The sequence below is a fragment of the Poecilia reticulata genome, linkage group LG3, assembly GCF_000633615.1.
Source record: "Poecilia reticulata strain Guanapo linkage group LG3, Guppy_female_1.0+MT, whole genome shotgun sequence".
Lineage (NCBI taxonomy): Eukaryota > Metazoa > Chordata > Actinopteri > Cyprinodontiformes > Poeciliidae > Poecilia > Poecilia reticulata.
In genome coordinates this window covers 5216137-5239210 of record NC_024333.1, presented here as the reverse complement: position 1 = coordinate 5239210, position 23074 = coordinate 5216137, and the positions used below count along the sequence as shown (strand labels likewise).

At 38.6% G+C, this 23074-nt stretch overlaps 1 protein-coding gene across 11 annotated transcripts in view; it reads right to left on the bottom strand.

The window, feature by feature from the left end:
• akap13 (A-kinase anchoring protein 13) overlaps positions 1-23074 on the bottom strand; it is a 137380-nt gene that overhangs the window by 49189 nt on the left and 65117 nt on the right. For all 11 annotated transcript variants that reach the window (XM_008404818.1, XM_008404821.1, XM_008404828.1 and 8 more), the window contains one exon: positions 9790-9844. In XM_008404818.1, the coding sequence (XP_008403040.1) occupies positions 9790-9844 (55 nt within the window). The remainder of the gene's footprint in view (positions 1-9789; positions 9845-23074) is intronic.

The following is a 23074-nucleotide window of genomic DNA, read 5'->3' as shown; positions in this document are numbered from 1 at the left end:
ATGTAAAAGTTACATACTGCAGCTTTAAACCATCAAGATTCAGAGCTGCAAACACAGCCAGCTGCTGTAACATCTTTGCTAGGAAGCAAAGTAAGGCACAAAAACATGAAACCTTGAATAGCAATGTCTAAAATATTCCAACTGTATACTCTCACAAATGCTTAAATTTGCACACTGGCAGATTGACAAGTAGCGCCTGCATAAACCTAAACATTCAAACCTGACTGGAGGGAGGTTAGGATAAAGAGGAAAGGAGAGGTCAATGTTGCCTTTAACATCCCACTATAGACTGAAACACAAACTGCTCAGTTATCAGACACATATCTCATCAATATTTGGTTAAAACACCATTGAACAGACCACTGGTTAATAACATGTATTACTTTTACAGCAGGTGGTCTTGATTTCATCTCGTTTCCAGTTCAGCTCATAACAATCTTACTTTTTTAGATAATGAGAAGTCTTACTCTGACCTTTAATTCCATGTTGGCATATGGTTTTTTTTCTTCCACTGAGCAGCGTGTGTTTGAAAACCTTTCTGGCCTTTATCCGGTAAAAGCTGGTGGGGACGCCAGAGCACACAGCGTGTTTGCTACAGAATCCACCAACTCACACCTGTTCACCAAAACTAGCAGAGGACTGTGAGCTCTGACAGCTGTCTTCCTCCCGCTGCTCTAAACAGAGTCCACCACAACACACACACACACACACACGCAGCAAATAAAGGACAGAGAGAACAGGTGGAGAACGCTCCAATGCGTCTGTGGGTGGTGGAGGTTGCTGCTGAATGTGAAGCTGCTCACACACCTGTGAGCACTGCATTAAATCAATATGGAGTAATAGAAACATGAAGCCTTTTACTGAATTCTTGTGTGTAGGCATGTCCAACTTTTACATGGCGATAGTTATGTACTTAAACTATCACCCTTATAAGGTAACTATCCCTTACCTAATAAGGTTAGGCAAGGGATTTATTCAATGCCTTTGCTAAAGTCTGTCAATCTAAATAAAAATAGCCATAATTTAACATTCAGTAAGTCAATAAGCAGAGGAATAAATGTTGCTTTTATTTTTTGCATCATGTCAGATTTATGTGTAAACTCGATGAACCGTTGGTAGTTTTTTATTTAATCAAAGTTTTCTTTTTGTAAGAATTCTGTACAAATCAATGCAAGTTTTCAGATCTGACAGATGTTAAGGAGTTTTTAGTTAATTTTGAGAAGTTACGCTAAATAAATAAATAAAAAAATGCAATTAGAGGTGGATGATATGGACTTAGCATTTTATCACGATATTTTGTGGTACTATTGAGATCACGATAAAAATTATGATGAAAAACTTTGTGATTTGTGATGCAATCAGAGCATCACAAACAAATATGGCTCTTGAAAAATGTTCCCATTTTAAATAGGCTTCTTCAGGATGGCACTCACTTACAGAAGTGTGATTTATAATACTAAACTGCACACAGTAACTACATTTAATCATATTTTCAAATTTACTGATGTTTGTGAAACAAATTTTGGAGAAAATAGTGAAAAATAACATTTCCAATAATGTCAGTTTATGGTATTTTGTATTTTTTAATATCACTAATGGAAATCTATAAATGTATTAACAATAGATCAAGAACTCTTATCGTGATAAGAAATGTTCAAGATAAATGACAGACAATGCTATAAATGTCCAAGCCTAATTACAATAAATATGATTCAAATTAATTTAAAAATACCAGTCAGTGCACATGATTTGTTTGGTCACAAAATAGTTTTTTTATTTACTGCTGGTTAGGTAAAAGAATAAAAAGATAAAATCAGATGAAATCAAAAGCTGTGGATAAATTTTTATTTTCTCTCTCTGTCAGCCTATATTTTTTTTTTTTTTTTTTTTTTTGCAGTTAGTGAAACATCCTGCTGAATGTACACCGGGCTGTGTTCTGCAGCTCTGTGTGTTTTATGCACATCTAAATTCCAGTCAGCATGTTGAATTAAAAAACAGGTGAGCAGTCGAGAAGCCACTGGATGTTTCTGTGGAAGCTTTAAGCAGAAACAGATCCTAATCAGTTAGTGATCTCCCTGCTGCTCCCTGCAGAATTTGCTGTATTATACATGCATATAAAGGCTGCACTACATTTGCCAGTGAATAAAGTAACATGAGAAAAAAAAACACAACTATTTCAGAGTTTTTATAAATAAAAAAAATGTAAACGTGATCTAAATATTTTTATTGAACAGGAAAAAAGAGCAGGAAATTTAGCCACTGCTGTTTTTGCTGATTAATTAAGGATGCCCGATATATCGGTACCAACATCGGTATCGGACCTTTTAGCCATTTTTTTACATGTCGGTATCGGCCCGTTGACCGCTGGACACAGGCACCGGCACCTCTTGCAGCACCCACTAGCGATAAGCGTATAGAATAATAGATAAGATGGATGAATGGTAAATACTGGTCAACAGTCACAATATTATTGGATATTGATATCGCTACATATTTTCATATTGAGGCATCCCTATTGGTAATGTTATAATATCTATAACATTAATTCTTCATTTTAATTTTTGACATGCAAATGCTACAGTCAGTGGTGTTTTTAAGATCAAGACTAATCTCTGGCCAGACACAAGTTAGAACATCAAAACTTCTTAAGCCAGCTGTCTGACAATGTACAGCAGCAGGTGAGGGAGGAGTAGCTTTGTTCACCATATCACTTTTTTATGGAATTCCATTAAAAATCCTCTAAACTGTAGGAGATGGAATATTTTAGGAGTCCAGTTATGGTTTTGAGACCACAACTTTTAAATTCTTGGTTGACCTTAATATCAGTAATCACAAATTTAACATTAATCTATGTTAAACTAAAGGTTTTTTTGTAGTCTGCAATGCTTCACTTTTACTTTGACAGCTGGAGTCTCCACTCCTTCATAACTAGCATTACTGAATAAAACTGAGCTGAACAGGACACAGCCTCGCCCAGAAAAGAAGGAATATCATGGAACATCCCAATCAGAGGCGCAACACGACGACTCAGTGTAGACCAGGAAACCGCAATACAACCTGGCAGGCTCCCAGCCTCAGTTGCTCCGGCAAAGAAAAGAGCCAGTAATAAAGTGTCAGGGGAGACGCTGCTCCGCATTCACTCCGAAACCACAAACACGACCTGTCCTACACAGAAGTGAAGAAACTTTGGTTGTTTGTTCCCGTTTCTCTGACTCTCTGTTTGTGAAATTGCGTCTGTGAATGTCTAATGTCTGAGGCAGTTCTTCACCATTGTAATTAGGTTTTCAACAAGCTTTATTAGTTGCTCAGAAGTCCACTTTCTGTCACGAGAGTTGAAACAAATACTGTGAAAATCTGAATTTCGGTGGACATTTAACTTACCATTTCACACAATGGCCCAAATTATTCGCACCCATAGTTTTTTTTTATTCTGATGTAATATGACACAAGCATCTTTAAAAACATAATAAAACAATGAAAAAGGTGATCCAACCCCATGCCTTTTCTCACATTGTGTCCTGAAGTTTATTCCTGTGCTGGACAATATTTAGTCCAGCATGTCTCAGAGAAACAGTGTTCAACAGCACCAGATTTCAGGTGATTTGTTTCCTCTGGGTTACAACTGACGAATGATTTTTCATCCTCAGCCAGATTAGAGAAGCTGATTGCATTAAATGTTTCACTGCAGTAGCCTCAACGCCAATTATCAAAACGAAAGCATGTGAAAAGAAGAATATGCTTTGCTAGCGGTGACTGAGCTCAGGTATTCTCAGGAGGATTGCTGTTGTATTCAACACACTGCTGTATGAATCTGGACTGGTTGTGATTAATTGCTGACTGGAGCAGAACATTAAATATAGTAAGATCATGATCAGCAGGTAAGGAAAAAGAAACAGTCAGCGTTGCTGAATTCCTGTGCATAACAGTTCATAGAAGGCCAGGGTTTCATGCATGCAGGATAGAGTTATGTCAAATACTAAAAACTGAATTAAGGATAAGGAAACTAACTAGGCATTCAGAAGGATTTCTGCAATGGTGCTCTCTACATTGGGCTTTTTTGGGATTGGGATTTTTCAACTGGACATCTAGAAAGCACAGTACTTGAGGGGACAATGAACATAAGATGGGTGTGCTCCGGAGGAATTCAGCAAACACCCATCAAAATTCTTCCTTCTAAAACATTTTGTTGTAAACCGGCAAAGATGAGCCGCATCTGAGATTCTTCTGGCCATTTATGAATCACCAGGGGAGACGGCATTATCCCATAGAGTTCAATCAATCAATTAAGCTTATTTGCATAGTACATTTCAGGAGCAAGGCAGTTCACATCATAAATACAAGTACTGTCAACAATTGAGAAACCAGTGAAAAAACATTACATTTTGACGACAACCACTAAGTTTTGTAAACTTATAGTTGTGAGTTTACAAAAAACAAAAAAAAGAAGGCGGCGGCAGCAGTGCAGGAAGATGGAAGATATTGTGTGAAATTGACGTCAGGATTTACCTCCACCATACTTCTCCAAAACAATTACAGCGGACGAAGCGATCCGGTTTCTAGGCTACACAACCGCTTTGAGATGTTCTTGCTCTTCTTATGGAAATGATTCCTGAGTCTTGTTTATGTTTGTTAATTCTGCGGTTGGCGAGTTACACGAAGCGTACGTCATCACTGCATCACTCCTCTGAAGGCGGACCTCTGCCGGTTCTTAAACAAGTCAGATGATGCAGGCCGGACTTGTGACAACATCGATTGGCATATGACTGCAGTATCAGAGGTACCAGCTGACTTTAATACCTCTAACTGCATTGTTGTGTTCAGAAAACGCATCAAGATGGCAGAAAAGCGCTTTAATCACACCCATAAGTGTTTTGTGAAAGCCATTCTGCACAGTATTACACCGGACAATAGGATTTCATTTGTAACTACATGTAATTTAAGCTGCCATTTGGCAGTACCTCAGTCGGCACTCACATTTGGCATCTACAATATGAAATTAAAGAGATAACATTTGCAGAGATCTTGTTTGTGTAAGAAATCCTTTTTTCAGATGCTGTTGCTTTAAGGATCTGAGAGAAATATGTCTTTAGTGACAAATTGTGTGGGCGAGGCCAGGAGAACAATGAATATATGGAATGTATATCACGACTGTTTCCATCTGCCAGACTATCAATGTTTATTTGTTCAAAACAATTAATTAAATTCATGGTTCCATAAATCACACGTGGAACTTCTCCTATAATCATTGCTGTGCCCAAATCTTTGCCAGCATTTGATGAATAATGCTCAGTGTGAATTTGTTTCAGAGTTAAAATAAATAAATAAATCCAACATCTAAACCTTAATCTTGATTCAGGACACTCTACAAATTACTTTCCCAGAGTCAATTACACTGACCTCGACACTGATAAATGACGCCCCAGTGATTTTCCGCTATACAACCTCAATTAAAGTGAAGTGAAACTTTATCTTTGCTCCTAACCAAGCATCTTTAATAACAACCAGGTTGTACGTGTTGAGTCCATTCATCGATAACACGCTTTTGGGGCTCCAGTAAAATGAGGACATTAAGGCGGAGGACGCATGAAGCTAAAGTTTTATGCATCCTAGCAACCATCACCATTAACCAATTAAGAGTGTGATTCCCCTTCTCTGCTTAAGATGTATGGGAATGTCAAATGACTGGAAAAATAATTTAAAAAAAATAAGATGGATAAAACCAGAACACTACACATTTTGTTCTCCAGGTAAACCATATTTCACGCACTCCATCAAAGACAATCTATTTTATGTGTGCCAGTATTTTAATCCACAACATAAGAGCTAAAGGAAAATGACTTCTGATGCCTGAGCAAAAAGATTTTAGTATCGTTTCCATTCGGCCGCTCAAAGACGCTCCGTTTGTCATAGCTACAAATGATGAATGCCAGAGTAACGTTACTAATATTGATCTGAATGATACAATCCCATGAAAGCATCCTCAGTTTAACAGACTGCTAGATATTTTTGGCAAAGGAGGTGGTGGTGTACTATGAAAAAAGGAAAGAAAGGGCTGATTTTTTTTGTTTTTAAGTATTGTATCCAAGTCTTCCATCATGGGCAGATTGCGGATTAGCTTCAAGTTGGCAGAGGGACTTCCTGTCTGTTATTACATCACCAAATAAATAAGGCAGAAAGGCTGAGAGGAAAATATTTCCACCAGGAAGGGAGTATTATTGTCCAGCTGCTGCAGAGGAAATCAACCTTTACCCTCCCTTCTATTTTACCTCTGCCTGACATCTCTACTGCTCTCTTTAGCTTTCTCTTCCCACTGCTGCTTTCGTTATCATCACACCGACTCACATTTTAATTGTTTTCCTTCACAAATAAAGGACTGTTTGTCCTTTTTTTGTAATTTAGGCAAACTTACCATTCCAATAACATTTTTTGTCTTTTTGCCATTTGTCAAGTACTTATGTTATGTACAACGGTTCTAAAGTTTTATAAGAACCAAATAAAAACCCACTGAATCCTTGCCTTCAGTTTAGCTACTTACTGTGCAGATTACATAGTCTTCTTTATTGCAACAAAACTAAGTCGAAATGCAGAAGCAGCGTGTGAAAGACTTGGGTCCGCTTGTCGAATAACCTTTAGCAGCAGCAACAACTTTAATAATAACCAAGTCTCGCCACTGTGAAATTCTCACCTCCTCTTAAACAATTGATGTCTGCAGTCATAATTTTATGCACACCTTTGTCACAATCAGATAGCCTCGCATTTGATGTGAAAACGTTTTGGTGCAAAAAAAAAAAAAAAGGAAAGAAAAAAGAAAAAAGGGGGGTCATGATGGCAGGAAGTGCAAGTGTTCTGCGGGTGCAATTGCACCACCACCGCTGCCGTGCATAACAGCTGGTGTGAGGTGCTTTTGTTCATACGCTTTGCTTGGTTTCCACCAGAATGTGGAATTATACAGTGAACTCTCGATTATTTGCTGCTTAGTATTTGATTTTTCTGTTGAAGGCAACTTCCAAATATTTAGCTGAAATTTTTTCAATTTGCAGATTTTTTCTTTTTTACATACAGTGTATGCCAAAAATTCCACAGAAAATGTATCTTTGGAAAATGAAATACCAAGCAGCAATGCGACTTAGCATGCTATAAACTCGTGTTTGCAAAGCAGCCAATCCTGCAGTTCCATGTTATTATTTAATGTTGCTGATTGGCTGTACACCCAATAGCAGAAATAAGGAAAACTGTAAATGTTAGTTTCCTTGGTAGTGCCAACACAGTTTCTACTCTGCATATTGTGAATATTGTAAATATGTCCTTGAACTGCTTTAATAGGCAGTAATATTTATAAATATTAGTGTGGGATCACTATACTACTGCATAATGTATTTTTGCGTCAAACTATGAAACCATTCATATTTTATACTGGCCTATTGCCCGCTTTGTATTTTGCTTATAGATTGACAATTCAGTCTTGTTTGTTCAAACAACCTTTAATTTCCACAAAAAAAGGTTGTTCAGATGTACTTTTGCTGATGTAAGCCATAATGCCAACTTTCCTATTTCAGTAGCAAATGTTGTATGAACAATATAAATAAACAATTTGGTATCAAGTTACATCAAGGTTTTAAAAAGGTATAGTTTTAAAACGTCTAAGATTTTTCACCATTAATCTCCAACAATCTAAAGTCATTTAATGAGAATAAGAGGCCAGAGGAAGCGCTGGAATGATTGTTGTTTTCGGCAGCAAACTGAAGCATTGGATAGCCCCTCCCCCACCTGTTGATGCACACTGCAGGTCAATTAGCTGAAAATGATTATAGATTTCTTCCAAGTTTTGACATCAAGGTGTATGTCCATTGAAAATAGAGTAATCTGTACCATGTGTCTAACAGCAGACCCAATATTTTCTGTTTTAACTTAAAATAAAAACGATTAGATGAAATTGTAGATTATTATATAAACTTTTAATGCCGTTTTTGCTGTGGGTAATCATACCATGAGAATGATACTGGCCTATTCACAGTTGGATCTAGCTGAGAGTTTGACGCAGTCTTTTTTTTTTTTTTTTTTAAACACCAAGCGAGTGAAGAAACACGACTATGAGAAATGGGAAGTGTCAGCCTAAACTAGCGCTGAATGTAAGGCATAAGAAGTCGAGTCACCGTGGAGATATGTTTCCCCATGAGCCACTTGCTGTTACTTCAACTATTGCCTCGACTTCTGCTGGGTTTACATCACATCTCTTCCCACAGTCCTGCTTCATCTTCAACTTTCTCTAAGTCTAATGAAATTCAGCTCTCTTCAAGTGCGTGCATAAATAATCCCAACACCATCATCCCTGTGGAGCCAGCTAAATAATGGATTCCATTCTTCTTGTGCTCGTTGCATGCAGTAACATACCAAAAAAAAAAAAGCAGGAAAAGCTCAGCAGCACATCACATTGTTTTCAGCGAAAACAATGCTTGAAAAGGAAAGAAAATGTCAAGTATAAAAAGAAAATCTATGCACTATTAAAAAAATGCACTTTTAAGTGACAAAACACTATGCAAGCAATTATATTAACATGCCACATTAAAATTGACGGCCGTCTCACAAAGCGCTAACTGCTGTTCGCACATGATTTTGCCTGGTGAGCCGAGAGTAAAAAAGTATTCTAAGTAGATATGATGGCGAGGGCTTTAAGTTTCACACCATGTATTCATGTTTAATTCTCTTATTTTGAAGGTAGAAAGGAAGTAGTTCTCAAGTTGTATTAAATAAAGTAAAAATTTCAGCTCAGTCTGGATAACAATACTCAGTAAAGTGCCAGCCACTCCGACTGATTATATTACATTTATATTTTATGCTAATCTTGCATAATTTGATGTACTTAGTGGAAAAACTAAATACAGAGCAACAGAGTGGAGAAACAAAAACTTTGTACCCAAAATAATTATCATGCATAAGTATTATTGATAAAGTGACATTTGATGCTAAACTAAAGATTTCTTTTTATGAATTTGGACTGCCTTTGATCATCTGCAGTTCAGAATCTAAAATACTAATAGAATTTTTCTAAGAAAAAAAATCTATTTGCAAAAACACATTTTTGATGTTTTTAATCACATCATAACCATGTTAGAATTAAATTAGCCCAAAAATCACACTACGTAGTCTTGTCAAACATGGACTGGATTATGTTACACCAAATCCAGATCCTTTAAAACAGTTTGTGATTTCTGAGATATTAGTTGGTTTCTATGAAATGTAGGTAAAATCTCATCTCTTACTGTGAATACAACATTGTATATCATCTTATCTCCTGAGCTGGATACCGCTTGCATGGAAAGAAGATCTAAGAAAACTTTTGATGTTTACCCAACTCAAAGGTTGTCGCTTTGATCTGAACACCCAAAAACCACCAGCATGTGAGAAAAATATCAGCTTAGTGTTTTTGAACATCTATGTTGTATTTATCTGCCTTCATTTCCTCTTTTGAGATGCAAAAAATATGGCCATACAGACTGGGCTTTCTCTGTTTTTTTTGTTTTGTTTTTTAAGTTATGTTCTAGGAAACCTATGCTCTCTAAAAACTGCGCCTTTGCTTTGTCTAAGCGACAGCAGACTGAAAAGTGATCAAGTTGGACATCTAAATTTCGAAAGGATGAGCATCTAGCTGAAAACACCCACACGCTAAACAGAGCAGCAAGCTTATAGAAATATCTAAAACTTCACAACTAAACAAAAGCATTAAAAATATCAACAGTAGGCAATCTTTCTAAAGTGATGGAGAAAACTGGAGCCTCCTGAAGCTCTTACCTGAGTGCTGAGGGTTGCAAGTCTGGTGGAACGACGCCTCTCTGTCTCGGTGGATCTACAGAAACAGGAAGACACTGAATCAGCCTCATCACCATGTGACCATCACCCACAAAGAAATAATGATGCAGAACGACATTGTCTGCTAAAGAGAGCGCTGCTGCTGTGTGTTCAGAACGAGAGGCGAACGTAAACGACTCGGGTGTTCGTGGGACTCTATGGTTCCTCTCGGGGGGCCGGGGTCTTCGTCTGAACCACAGAGGAAGTTACTTGAAAAAGTTCAAACTTTTTTCTCCGCTCAAAACACGGATACGCAGGAGCGGCCTGTTTGAGATGTGCGGTCACAACGCTGGGGCTCTGCTTCCTTTGTGGGATTAATGTTTACACAACAGCTGCGGTGGTGAGTGTGTGTTACAGAGAGAAAGAGAGACAACAGGTCACCACAGCTAACTCAAAAGCTAGCTGGCCTCAGAGAAGCTTCCCAACTTTTAATGAACGCCGTCCATGAAGGGGAAATAAAACTGCTCCCACTTTGAGCTGCTTCCTACTATAAATATCACCAAATCACTTCTTTTTTTTTTTTTTTTCATTTCAACCCACTTTGCCACTGGTTGTTGAGCTGACAACTACACAACAAAAGCACGGCCTGTTAATCTGATATCTGCGAACAGAGACGCTTTTATATATTTTTTTGTCTTCGTTACTGCATTTCTCTTTGCTTTGTTCCAGTCTTTCTTTAGTTCATTTCCTCCCCTCCTTAATTCGCCCCATTTAGCTTCCACCCCGGTAAGCTCACGCTAATTCTGGCTCAGATCAGCAAGCTTTAGCGTTAGCCTTTAAACTTGCCCGTACAGAAACAGAGCCTTGAGTTGGGAATAAACAGCTTTATGATCTGAAGGCCACGTCCTGTTTTCATCTGGGAAAACAAAAGGTGTTGGTCCAACATGAGTCAGATCGAATTTCACTCACCGACTGTTGGCACGCCAAGAACTTTAATGGACTCTGGAGCCTTTATTCAGAGCCGGTCCAAGATTTTCTGGGGCCCAAAGAAGAGGGGACCCTCTTCCTGTTCAGCTCTCTGAATGTATTCACTTGATTTAACTGCCTGCTGTTTGGCTGTCACATTTTTGACACAGTCAGGTGTCCAGAGTCTGTGACAGAGTATTTGGGCCAGACTAAGATGATTTTTTTTTCATTATGAGAATAAAGTCATAATATTCAAAGAATATTGTCGTACAATGATAAAGTTGAAATAATACGAGAAAAAAGTTGTAATAATGCAAGATGTAGTTAGAATATGAGGACAAAGTCAAAATAATTAAAGAATAATATGAGAATAAAGTTGTGGTTAAAAAATATAGTCATATTACAAAATAAAGTTAGAAAAATATGAGAATAAAGTCGGACTGATATGAGAATAGTTATAGTAAAATTAAAATAAAGTCATAATGTTGCAAGAATTTAGTCATACGACAATAAGGTTGAAATATTACAAGAAAAAAGTTGTAATAAGACAATGAAGTCAATATAGTATGAGAACAAAGTTGTGATAAAACGAGAACAAAGTCATGTCATAATAAAGTAAAGATAAAGCCATAATAATGTGAGAACAGTCATAATATTACCAAAATAAAGTCGTAATATTAGGACAATTAAGTAGTAATTCTCTGAGAACTCCAACACAAAAAAATAATAATAAAAAAAAAATCTTCTTGTGAAGTTATACTTTGTATCAGTCACACAAATAAGAAAATACTGAACATTTTAATGCATCAGCATCAAATTATTATCTGTAGCAGGGTTTCAAAATGATTGAGCCAACGACTTCATCCATGTTGAAGAATGAACCTGTAAAATTTAGTCTTTATTCTGCTAATGTTATGACTGCATTCTTGTAAAATTATGACTCTATTCTCATAATTAAAAAACAAAACGATGTTTAGCCTGGAACTAATACGCTGTCATAAGAGTTCTTGTGCACAAAGTGTAAAAAAATGCAACTGCAAAGAAAAAAAAAAAAAGACAATCAAGTGCATCTGTAAGAATGCAAGCCACAGATGGAATAGTCCGGAGGCACCGAGAAGATTTATTCACCAATTTCCACTCCTTCTGAGACGAAATAAAGTATATTTTTATTGATTGTGACATATTCCTATTAAGTTGGAGAGTTTCTACATTTCAAGCTCAGAATATCTATGAGGAGATTATTTTGGTGTAGAAGAATAATTTTTGCACAGACAACATATTTTAGACTTGTGGATCATACAGATTGACGTCTTACTTAAGGTTAATATGTTCCTGGCAAAAAGTCTGAGTAAAGAAAAGCCTTCAAGTCAACGGCAACGACACAGAGATCTCTCCTCTGGACAAAGATATTAAAGACCAGGGTGAAGGATTTACAGAAAGATAATCTCCTGTTTTATGATATATGAATTAAACATTGGACTGTAGATGGGCTAGGATGTGTGTGAAAATTGAAGGTCAAAGAGGCAAAGATGGATTTAAGTTGAGAGAGCCTCAAGTAAGAGGCTGGGAGCGCCTACTGAAGCACATTTATATCTGATTGATTGATTAATCAAGAGTTTTTCTGACAGTTGGAAAAAAAGGAATTGAAATATTTGCCATTTTTCAAGCGTTTCTAATATTGTATAAAGGAGGTTTAAGTGGTTCAATGAAAAATCTGCCAGAATGTGCCAGTTTTTTTTTTTACCTGATTAATCATCAGATCAAAAGATTAATCAATTTCTAAAATAACCGTCAACAACTATGTACCTGGTGAACTATGTACTTATTTCAACCATTTGTCTTTGCAAACTTATTTCTGTACAGCTGCAGTTTAGATAGATGTAGAGGCTTGCTTTTTGTTTTGTTTTTTTACGTTCGACAGTTTTCATGTTGTACAAGGTTTGCCACGGATTTCCCATGGATTTTCATCAGATATTGCAAAAAAACATATAAATACCCAAGACCGGATGAGAGACTGTGCACTAGCAGGAAGGTCAACTCCAGTGGGGGTTTAAGAAACTAACCCTCTGCTCTCCCAGCGCACGCTATCGACTAGCCCACTGACCCAGAGAAACACTGAGCTCTGTTGTCCAGGCCTGGGAGGAGAGAGCTAGAGCTTTTACACTTTAGCTTTCCTGCAAACACACACACGCATAAAACGCTGCTACCTGCAACCTGTTCAGCAGAGCCACATGATAAAAGCTTGCTTGTGTTGCCTTGGCTCCTTCATCAAGTCTCACATGCACACAACAAATCCCACACACTTAGATGCAGATTCTTTTTTTTTGTTTTTTTCCCCCCTTTTCCTCGCAGCTGTGTTCAGATATCAAACAGGGCCCGCTGAGAGAGAACAAACACGCTGACGAGGAAAGATTAGCTGGTCACAGAGGGCTTCGGTACACACACAAACGTGAAAGATGTACTGTAAATGCTTGCACAGGTTCCGGATGCTGCTTGCTACAAAGGGGCCGGTGTGGATTAACCTCATCAGGGAAAGTGGCACTGGAATGTTAGAAACACACTCAAATGAGGCATGGGAGCTAAAATAAGATACAGTACGTTTACAGAAAGAACAGAATCGGAAGATTATTGGCGCTGAATGAACTGGAATGAAATGTACACCTGTGAATGGGTCGGAGCGCGGAGAAACCAAAAACTGATGCGTCTTTATTTTGGCTGAATTGATGGAATAAAAATGTATGGCTACTATTAAAGGACACAGCTGAGAAGGCAGTTAATAAAACCCCTCAGATTTCATGTCATTAACTTCTTGATTATTTTCCTTTGATTTCAACTTCTTGAATAAAACAGCTTCAACATCGCTAACCATCACAAACAGGGTTTCTGCAGGTTTCACCAACTCAAAATTAAGACTTTAAAACCTTTTTAACACCATTATGTATGAAACGTACGACCCTCTTCACAACAACAATGTACAAAACAAAAATGCACATACATATATATCTATATATGCAAATCTATATAAAACTATTGAAGAAAATATTATTTGTGAGATTAACTACAGGTCGATATTGTTTAATGTAAACATGGCAATTTTTTTCAAACATGCTTTTCGATTAAAAGTTTTTGCGCAAGGATGAGGTGATTTTTTTTGGGCTGTATTGAAATGTAATTAACATGCAGATGTTATTACTGGCAAAAAAGGAGGAAGACAGTGACACGAATAGGAGAATGTAGGCAGGGCATGAGTTTTAATAATTTATTTCATGATGAACAAATTTATTCAAGCGTGATTGAATAATCACAACATAATATAAACAAGAAAAAATTTAAGACCCGTGAGTTTTAAATGTCTTAAATTAAATTTCTGAATGCATTTAAGACATTTTAAGGCCTCATTTCAGATGCATGAATATAAGAGTTTTTAAGGATGCATGAACACGATGATGGAGAAAAGCGTAAATGAAGCAGGATTATTTTCAGGATGTTGTGATCAGTAGAGTCTTGAGGTGTCGGCCAGCGAAGTCTGCAAAACAACGAGTCAGTCAGCGATGGAGCCGATCACCCCGACTGCAGTGAGTCTTGTGCATATTTGTAGTGTCGGGGGAATCTAAACTGCACCCAGTAAAAACACATCTGGTTTAAAAATATAAGACAGGCTGCTGAGTGAGTGTGTGTCTGTGTGTGTGTGCCAGAGCATGCAGAAGTTGGACTGCTGCCTTGTTTTCAAACAGGCGTGCAGCCAGAGAGGTTGTGCAGCACTGAAGGATGCCATGGCAGACAGCATGTCTGTTCCCAAGCCAGGCGTGTTTACGCGGCACGCTTTGATATGCGACGGTGGCGAGCAGCTGGCCTCGGGATGCAGCTATTCTCAGGTGAACCTGGGAAATGCACTTTCTTCACAGACTGATTTTTTTCCCCTCCCTGAAATCATAAACAACAATAATCAGCATTACTCTATCAAAATCCTCCTCCTCTAAGTTGAAGTGATATGAAACATCTTGACTCTGTGTTCTCTGAGCCTCTTTTCTGCGGTTTTTGTTTTGTCCTGCTGACAGGCAGACGCTGGAACTGCAGGAGGAGCCGCTGCTCTGTGAGATGTTTGATTAGTCCAGAAGAGTGTTTATATGGATGCCAGGTGTCAAAATAACACCCACAGGGAACGTGCAACAAGGCAGACCTCGATATTGTATCCATCATTGGGTACAATATCGACCAGCCATGTTGACCAGCCATAACAATGCTGGTCAACATAAAATATTCTACACATTGTCCCAGGTACAAAATACATCCTTTACTGGATGAACATCCCCACAGTTCCCAGTCAATTCGTTTAAGCTAAACAATGGAACCTGGAGGTAGGAGGGAAGGAGAGATGGATGGAGAAAAGGATGGATTTGGAGAAGGACAGACCAACAGATAAGAAAGACGGACAGGTGGGTGGATTGGAAGAAGAGAGGATGGATGAATGAATGGATGGGAAAATAATGGTTGAACAGATTGGGAGAAGGATGGATGGACTTGGAGTGGAAATGAATGGATTGGGAGGAGAATAGATACCAAAGACAGAAATGGTGTCATGTATGAATGGATGGATTAGGGGAAGGGCAAATGGATGGTGGATGGATGATTAGGAGGAGAATGGATGGACTGAAAAGGTTTCATTTGTGGCAGAATGGATTGGAAGAAGGATGGGATGGATGGATGGATGGATGGACTGTTAGAAAGATGGATTGGGTGACAGATGGATGGATGAGGAAAAGGATGGACGGATGGGTTTAGGAAAAGGGCGGATAGATGGAATGAGAGGAAAATGTCTGGACTGGACAGACAGGCCTAGAAAAGTATTCAGGTACAGATGGAGGAATTGGGAGAATGACAGACATAAGATGGATTGAGAAGACAGACTGACAGGGAGATGGATGGACAAATGGATGGATGAAAACAACTTATTAATTTGAAAACCATCAGAAAAAGCACACTTTCCAGAGCAACTTCTTAGAAATTCTGAAATTTGTCAAGCTGACCGCAGCACAGCAAGTAAAGTCCATAGATATTTCATCCACATCATTTTCTTCTTCTATAAAGCAAACAGTAATCAACAATGCAGCATTGCCATTTTCTCTGAAAACATTGAATAATAAACAGGAAATAAGTTCCCAAAAATGGAAAGAAAGACTTACTGAATAGCTTTCTGAAGTCTGTTGGGTGTTTCCCCATCTATCTGTGGAACCGCATGCAGTACTTACACATCAATCTAGTGTACTGCGAAGTTAGTTAGTCGAGCATAAAGGCTCATTCACAGTGACTGTACTTGGTAAGTAAAGTAATGATGTGTTCTGTGACTCCTGGCCAGGAGAGACGCTGGGATGTTAAACGCTGGTTGGAATGAAGTCATTTGGCCAAATGCCTGTTTCCATCCGAGGGCAGAGGAAACCGTTAGCCAGCCACTGCCTTTTCCCACACCATCATATCGCTCACTCTCTTTTCCTCCCTGCTCCTCTGTCAGTGTGTCTCTCTCTGTCACACACACAGTTGCTATTCTAGCCTTGTTTTGTACAGAGAAGCTGACATTAGAACAAGTCCAGGAAGGAAAAAATAGACCAAAGTGAGGTGTTACGTGTAGCAGGGAAACTTTCCCAGATACTCTCCTTCATGTGCCCTCATCCCCAAGTCCCAACCGGTGGCTATGGGCAAATGCAGACAATCCTGGTGGTGTTTTTAAAGTGAACTTTGTACAGAAATTGTCTGTTTGTGACAGAGACTAATCTCCAGTTTGGAGGGAGCAGTCCAGCTTCTTCCAGATGTGAATCTCAGGATGACTCACATTCAACAGAAAAGTACTTTGCATGTGTGATAAAGGTCATTCCTTGATCATAGCGCATCAATGCTGAAAAACTTAGATGACATCCTCAAGATCTTAAAAACAGATTAGAGTTGAGACTGCAGCTAAAAGATCCATCCCGACAAGAGACATTATGTCCAAGCTTGATCTGACAAGACAAATTTACTTTTATTATAGGACTGAGCAAGAAGTAAACCCCACATGTTATTTTAATTAAGATTTTACTGCTTTTGTTGTTAGACCACCATTTAAGTAAGCAGTAACTTCTCTTTTTAGCTTTTTTTTAATGTCTTCCATTTTGTCGCTTGCTGTAATGGCAGGGTGAGTCTAGGCCAGTCGCAATTAGCAATAAATCAATTAATTGCATGATGAAGAAAAATCAATAATTTCCAGTTACACTATTAATAATTTTTCTCTTTCTACCGAAAACTGGATGACTGTGGTCTCACTCTTTTATTTTGGTCTCAACTAGCCCTTTTTTTGAAGGACAATCTTGTTTACACAGTCTTTATAATTAATTTTATTTGTTGCTTCCGTTTTGTTTTATTTTAGATATTTAAAATGTCTTCCAGTTCCAGTATTAAATGTTCATTATAAATTAAAGTTTATTGACCTTTGAGATCAATAATCTTGCATTATTATGCCATTACAATATCGCAATAACTTCTGGTACAATTTATTTTCCAGCAAAATTTGTCATCGCGACAGGCCTAGGTGAGTGACGTGCAAATCACCGCCAGTGTCGCGTATCAAAGCGCACTGAGGTCATGTGTGATTGGTAGAAGTGAAGGAGGGCAGAGAAATGTGCGCATGCAGTGCGCATGCAGTGCGCTGGGCTTGTTAGCTTCTGCACCTACTTACTTTCTTTTATATCCTCAACAGGCTAAACTATCTACTAGTGGTGGGAAGTAACAAAGTACAAGTACTTTGTTACTGTACTTAAGTACAATTTTCGTGTATCTGTACTTTACTTACGTAGATTTAATAATGGATACTTTCTACTTTTACTCCACTACATWTTACAGTAAGTATCTGTACTTTCTACTTCACTACATTTTTACAAAAGTGTCGCGTTACTCGTTACATCCAAGTCGCATTGTGCTTTTTTCCGTTAAAATGTGAAGTTCAGGGACTTAAGGAGGCGCCGTAAAATCCGAGCAATAACGTGACTTACGTATCTGTCGTCACTGTCTGTCGTTACTCACACACAAAGCTCCAAGACATGCGCAGTGGTTTCCTCTGAGCGGGAGAATATGTCTGTATAATCGTCAGTAATAAAATAGCGCTGCATAAATTGACATGGCGACATGTAAAATCAGCAGCGCTTCGCTTTCACAGACGGTGGGACTTTGTCCAMCTTTTAGMGTCACTTGGAAGGAAAGCTTAAAGAAAGGTAAGCTCCGTGGACGTGATGCTAGCAAAGCTAGCTGTACAGAGACACATGTTGCATCTCCAATGAAAAAAGTTGTCACTAATGCGCTGAATTATTGTGTGGAGGTGTTGACTGAGGTGTCGCAAATATGGGACAACGCTGTGACCAAAGTGCAATATAGTGATGGCATTCAGGAACAATTCGATTCTTCTGGACGGATCTTTACTGATTAAATTCATTTCAGCTCTAAGTATTTAATATCTAGTTTTTTTATGGGAATGTGGATCTTTCAGATCAATTTGAAAAGCAATTTTGATAGTTAAAACTTATTTTTTTTGTGTGTCATGTAGCGCGGGGTGCTGGTCTTGACTTGGTCTTGGGTAGGTGGTCTTGACTACAACTCCTCGGTTGCATGTCCTCCCCCACCCACCTTCTTTCCATCCCCTTTCTGTTGGATTTCTACTGTTGGATTGCCACTAGTGGCAAAAAAAAAGTGAAGTTCATGCTATGTTAGGACAGGAGACAAGATGTTTCCATCCCTGAAATTATGATGCATAGAATCACATATCTAAGTCTAAACTATGTTACAGAGTAAACATAATAAAAACATGCTTTATCTGTGGCATTGTTCATTAAAATGGCACATTTCTAGTGAAATAAAATTAAATAGATCGGTTCACTTAATGATATTGTATTAGGGATTAGGTAATGCATTCAGCAAGTACTTTTACTTTTAATACTTAAGTATTTTTAAAAGCCAGTACTTTTTTACTTTTACTTAAGTACAAATGTTAATGTGGTAGTTTTACTTTTACTTGAGTATATTTTTGTCTGTGTATTTGTACTTTTACTTAAGTACATTTTTTTGAGTACTTCTCCACCACTGCTATCTACTCCTCTAATAATAATATATAAGGAGTTTAACACAACTTTACACTCTTCATTCTCAATTGGTTTTCTCTGTGCTGCATGTATCACAGAAGTCCAGAGTTTGACCCAACTCGGAGCTTCTGTGGTGACGTTATGCCAGGAATGCTATAAGCATGGTTTGATCATCAGTAGCAAAGATGCTCCAAGATGAAGGAAGAGACGAGCAGAAAGGTCAAGCTTTTGATATGCTATTCTGGCTACTTACAGTATTTCAATCAGCAATGATCATGAGGTGTAACCAAATGAGTGAGGTTCCCACCAGTAGGGAAAGCATCGGTTAGTGCAAAGGTTAACTGTAAATAGTTTGTTTAGTTTCACAACAGTAGTCTTGTTAATATGACAGAAAATGCAGGAGCTTCTTTTCAGGGCAGCTTACTGCCAGTGTGCAGCAATACCCTGGAACATGATGTTTTGAAACCAAGATCTTTAGTAAATGCAGGGTTTGGTTATCTTAAATGCTAGAAACAAACGTGAACTTCTTGGTTTTGAGATAAAAAGTAAATTAACTGAACATATATCAACCCAAGCCATTAGATCACTTTGCTTTCTCTTGCATGTTTGCGGAACAACTGGGGGTGAAGGGTGTGACAACACTTTTACATTTAATTTGAGCAAAATATGTTGGTTTAGATTTCAGTTGGGAGCATCATTGTTGACAAATGACAGATTGGTTTTCCGAGCCAAAGTGAGAGTAAACGCCGTTATTATGACTCGATCAGGTGGTGTTTGATTCTCTGAAACATCTTGTGTGGATCACTGAATCGCAATGTGTGATTTTGTTTGTCACCTGCTCCATATTTGGCTTGGAGCAGGTTCAGCACTGTGAAAATTAATGGATTGTGATTAATGTCGAAATAGCATAGACCCAAATCAGCAATCAAGGCAAACAAAACTCCACAGTGGAAAAAACAAACTTGCTATAGAGTTCTGTGTGTAGAAAAGAAAAGGTGCCATTTGGGGCTTTAAATAGTATTCCCCTTTTGGGAGCCGTGCAAAACCCCATTTACAAAAAAACCCCAGAAAAACTCCACTTAGCTCTCATTTCAACCGATTTGACACAAAATCATTACAGTTCAGTACTCGAGAGGATATAATTACAGTACGACAGCCATTTTCAGAGAAGTTTATACTCTGTTTAAGCTGCAGAGTTTGTCGGACAAGTACCCGCTGTGCTGACCAAATAACCCCGAGAAGACCTTTAACAGCCTCAGCCTCATTAAGTTTTATGCACAGTCGCTCCACAGAGATGGACAGAGAGCAGGCATCCGCCATGGTGTCACATAAAGCACAAGCATATGCAGGAGCTTCCATGCAGAAACCACACTCCGCCCCGAATAATAAGCACTCTGTGTTTGAAGGGCCACTATCAACAAACGTGCAATCATGCACCAGTGTGCAACACAACAGAAAACCCTTGAAACACCCATGGCAGACCCCCACAGATTTGTCAAAGCACATTGAAGCAATTTATGATACTTCTGGTAATGCTTTGTTTAAGAAATAAACTTTTTTTCTTTTTTTTTTTGGAAGACGCTTTTATGAGTCAGCGTTACCAGGCCTGCGATACCAACCTGTCTCAGGAACCGAGGCTGCTAATTCACTTCACGAGGCACTATTAAATTGACTTTGTTTAAAGTAATGATGAACATTACTTATCTCTGGCCTCCTTTTTTTATTTTATAGTTCGCTTTTATGAATTGGGTCCCGCTTTCAAATTTCTCCCCCTGCCTTTTACTACTTTTGCCATTACGTTTTTATCTGTCTGCAGCTCTTAATGGCTCTACGTTCAAAGCTTCTGCTCCAAAATGACTGTTATTACTGTGGCACCGGCCGTATTGTAACGCCAAAACAACTTTGTTTGAAAAGTGCAGGGAAGTGGCCTACCTTGATGAGAACCACGTCCACCGCGCGCTCTCCTTTGGCGCAGAGGCTGTACCTCCGTTTGTGTCGTTCGTACATTTTCCTACAAATATCCAGAACGGGGTTTTTATGGATCGGAGTTGGGGGGGGAAGAAAATCCACGAGGAGCGCTCTTGAGGAGAGCTGAAGCTGTCTGCTAAGCCTCACCTCTGGCTGCCACAGAGGCAGCCTCCAACCAAACTCCAGCTCCGGTCCCACCCTCCTCCTTCGCCTCGCTCCCCTCCCTCCCTTCTTTTTCTCGTCCTCTGTCGTCTCTCAACTTCTCCAGACTCTGCCTGACTCATGCCTTTGCTCTCGCTCGCCTTAGCGAGGCTGTGAATGCCTCTCTCTCATCGTGTGAAGCAGCCATCAGAAGTGCTGCATTGTTACCCTATGACAGATGACAAAAGGCCGTTATTGACTTAGTTGGTGTGATTAAATCGTCCTCAATCTGCGTTTTCTCCGCGATTATGAGGTGCCGACGTGTTACCAGGTCAACAAGAGCCCCCTTCCAGACCAACACAACCTTTTGCGAAGCTGAAAGTATGTTGTATATTTGAGAAAATCTTAAAGATGTAGATCTTATTTTGGTTTCCCAAATAGCTAAACTATAATAGCTTGAAATTTCAAATGAATTTAAATGTGTATTTAAAGTTAGCACAAAAAGGAAATGAATTATGTGTTTGGATTTTGTTGTTAATAATTCTTGGCAATAGAGTCGACTATTTGTTGTGTACTTTTCAGACATCCATTTAAGGGCTGGACAATGAATCAATAACAATATATATCACAATAAACAGAAAAATGATTTCAATGAACGGAACACTTGTATCGTGATGCGTTTTTCAGCCTAATCCATTTCATCTCCCCTACAGGTCAGCTAACTGGAAAATAAAATTCAGGATTAAAATCTAGCTATTAGAAATATTTTGGTTTGCAGACTAATGGTGATTTAAAATAGCAGCAGAAAGTCTAATTTTCTGTGCAACGTGCATGTTTGATTACAAGCCATTACTAAATTTACTATATGTTTTTGTCTATGTTGGCATGCATGACAAAATCAAGACAACAAACAAAAAAAGATATGGTCTAGCGAACATAAATGTAACTGTAACAGCCAGTGTATTAATTTTGCAATTGTAGGCATGATCTATGATACAGTTTTAAATGAGAGCAATGATGTATTTCTGTGTAAGTGCCAAACTCTGCTTTATTTTTAATCTAGTTCACGGGCCATAGATAAGGATCTCAACAAATAGCAGTGACGTGTTCTAGCAACCGCTAGAACCAAAACAGCTGTCTGTGCAAAACACAGATGGTCCCCAGGAGCACCGCCCATCTATTCCTTCTACATGTGTTGAAACTTTTTTTTTCTTCTTTATGAACGGTCTGTTTCTTCCAGGTCGTGTCTGACAGAGGATTGGTCAATATTCATCTGTGCTTTACCTATTTCCAAGAACAACAGTTTTTTTTTTTACATCCTGCAATTGTAAATACATACAACATATATTACAGCTGTTAATTGCTGTTCTCTAATGCCATGAAACCAGGATGTTTGCTTATGCTGCCTCTAGTCTGGACCTGTCGTGCACAATGCAGGTTGGATGTTGTTGGGGTTTTTTACGCAGCTTTCTTCTGCCTACATGGAAGAATAACAATGCAACAGAAGACAATGATCATCCTCTGGAACGACGTCCCGGCAGACGCGTGCGAGTGTTTTACTGCTAGCTATCAAGCAACAGTTTGGCAACAATCCTCGCCCATCCTAACGCCTAATGAGCACCAGAGAGACTGACTAAAACATGAGACCAACAGCGCGGGATGAAAACAGAAACCCGTCTGAGAGGGTGTGTCTGCAGTGAAAGCTGACCCTGAAGGCATCGTGAGGCCGACAGACTTCATTGATGAAGAATTCATAGCGTTTACTGGAGGAAAGGCAGCTACAGTAGCAGTTACTGCATTTGATGGGGGGGGGAGAACTATTTTTCTGGGAACATCCTTTCTTACTCTTCTGCATCCTGACGTTCTTTGGTGAGTCCATAGGTTTTCGGTTATGTTTGAATTAATCCAAATCAATAACATTACCTTGATATCAGAAAAACAAGCTGTTATTTATGAAATTCTCATTTCAGGGTTTCTTTTTGAAGAACAACTAAATTTTAAGACCATTATGAATAAAATTTAAGACCTGCATCACGACTAATGTACAAAAGAAAATCCCATGTTTATATCTTCATATGTGTTGCTTTGGTTTTCAGCAGAAATGAGCTAGCGGC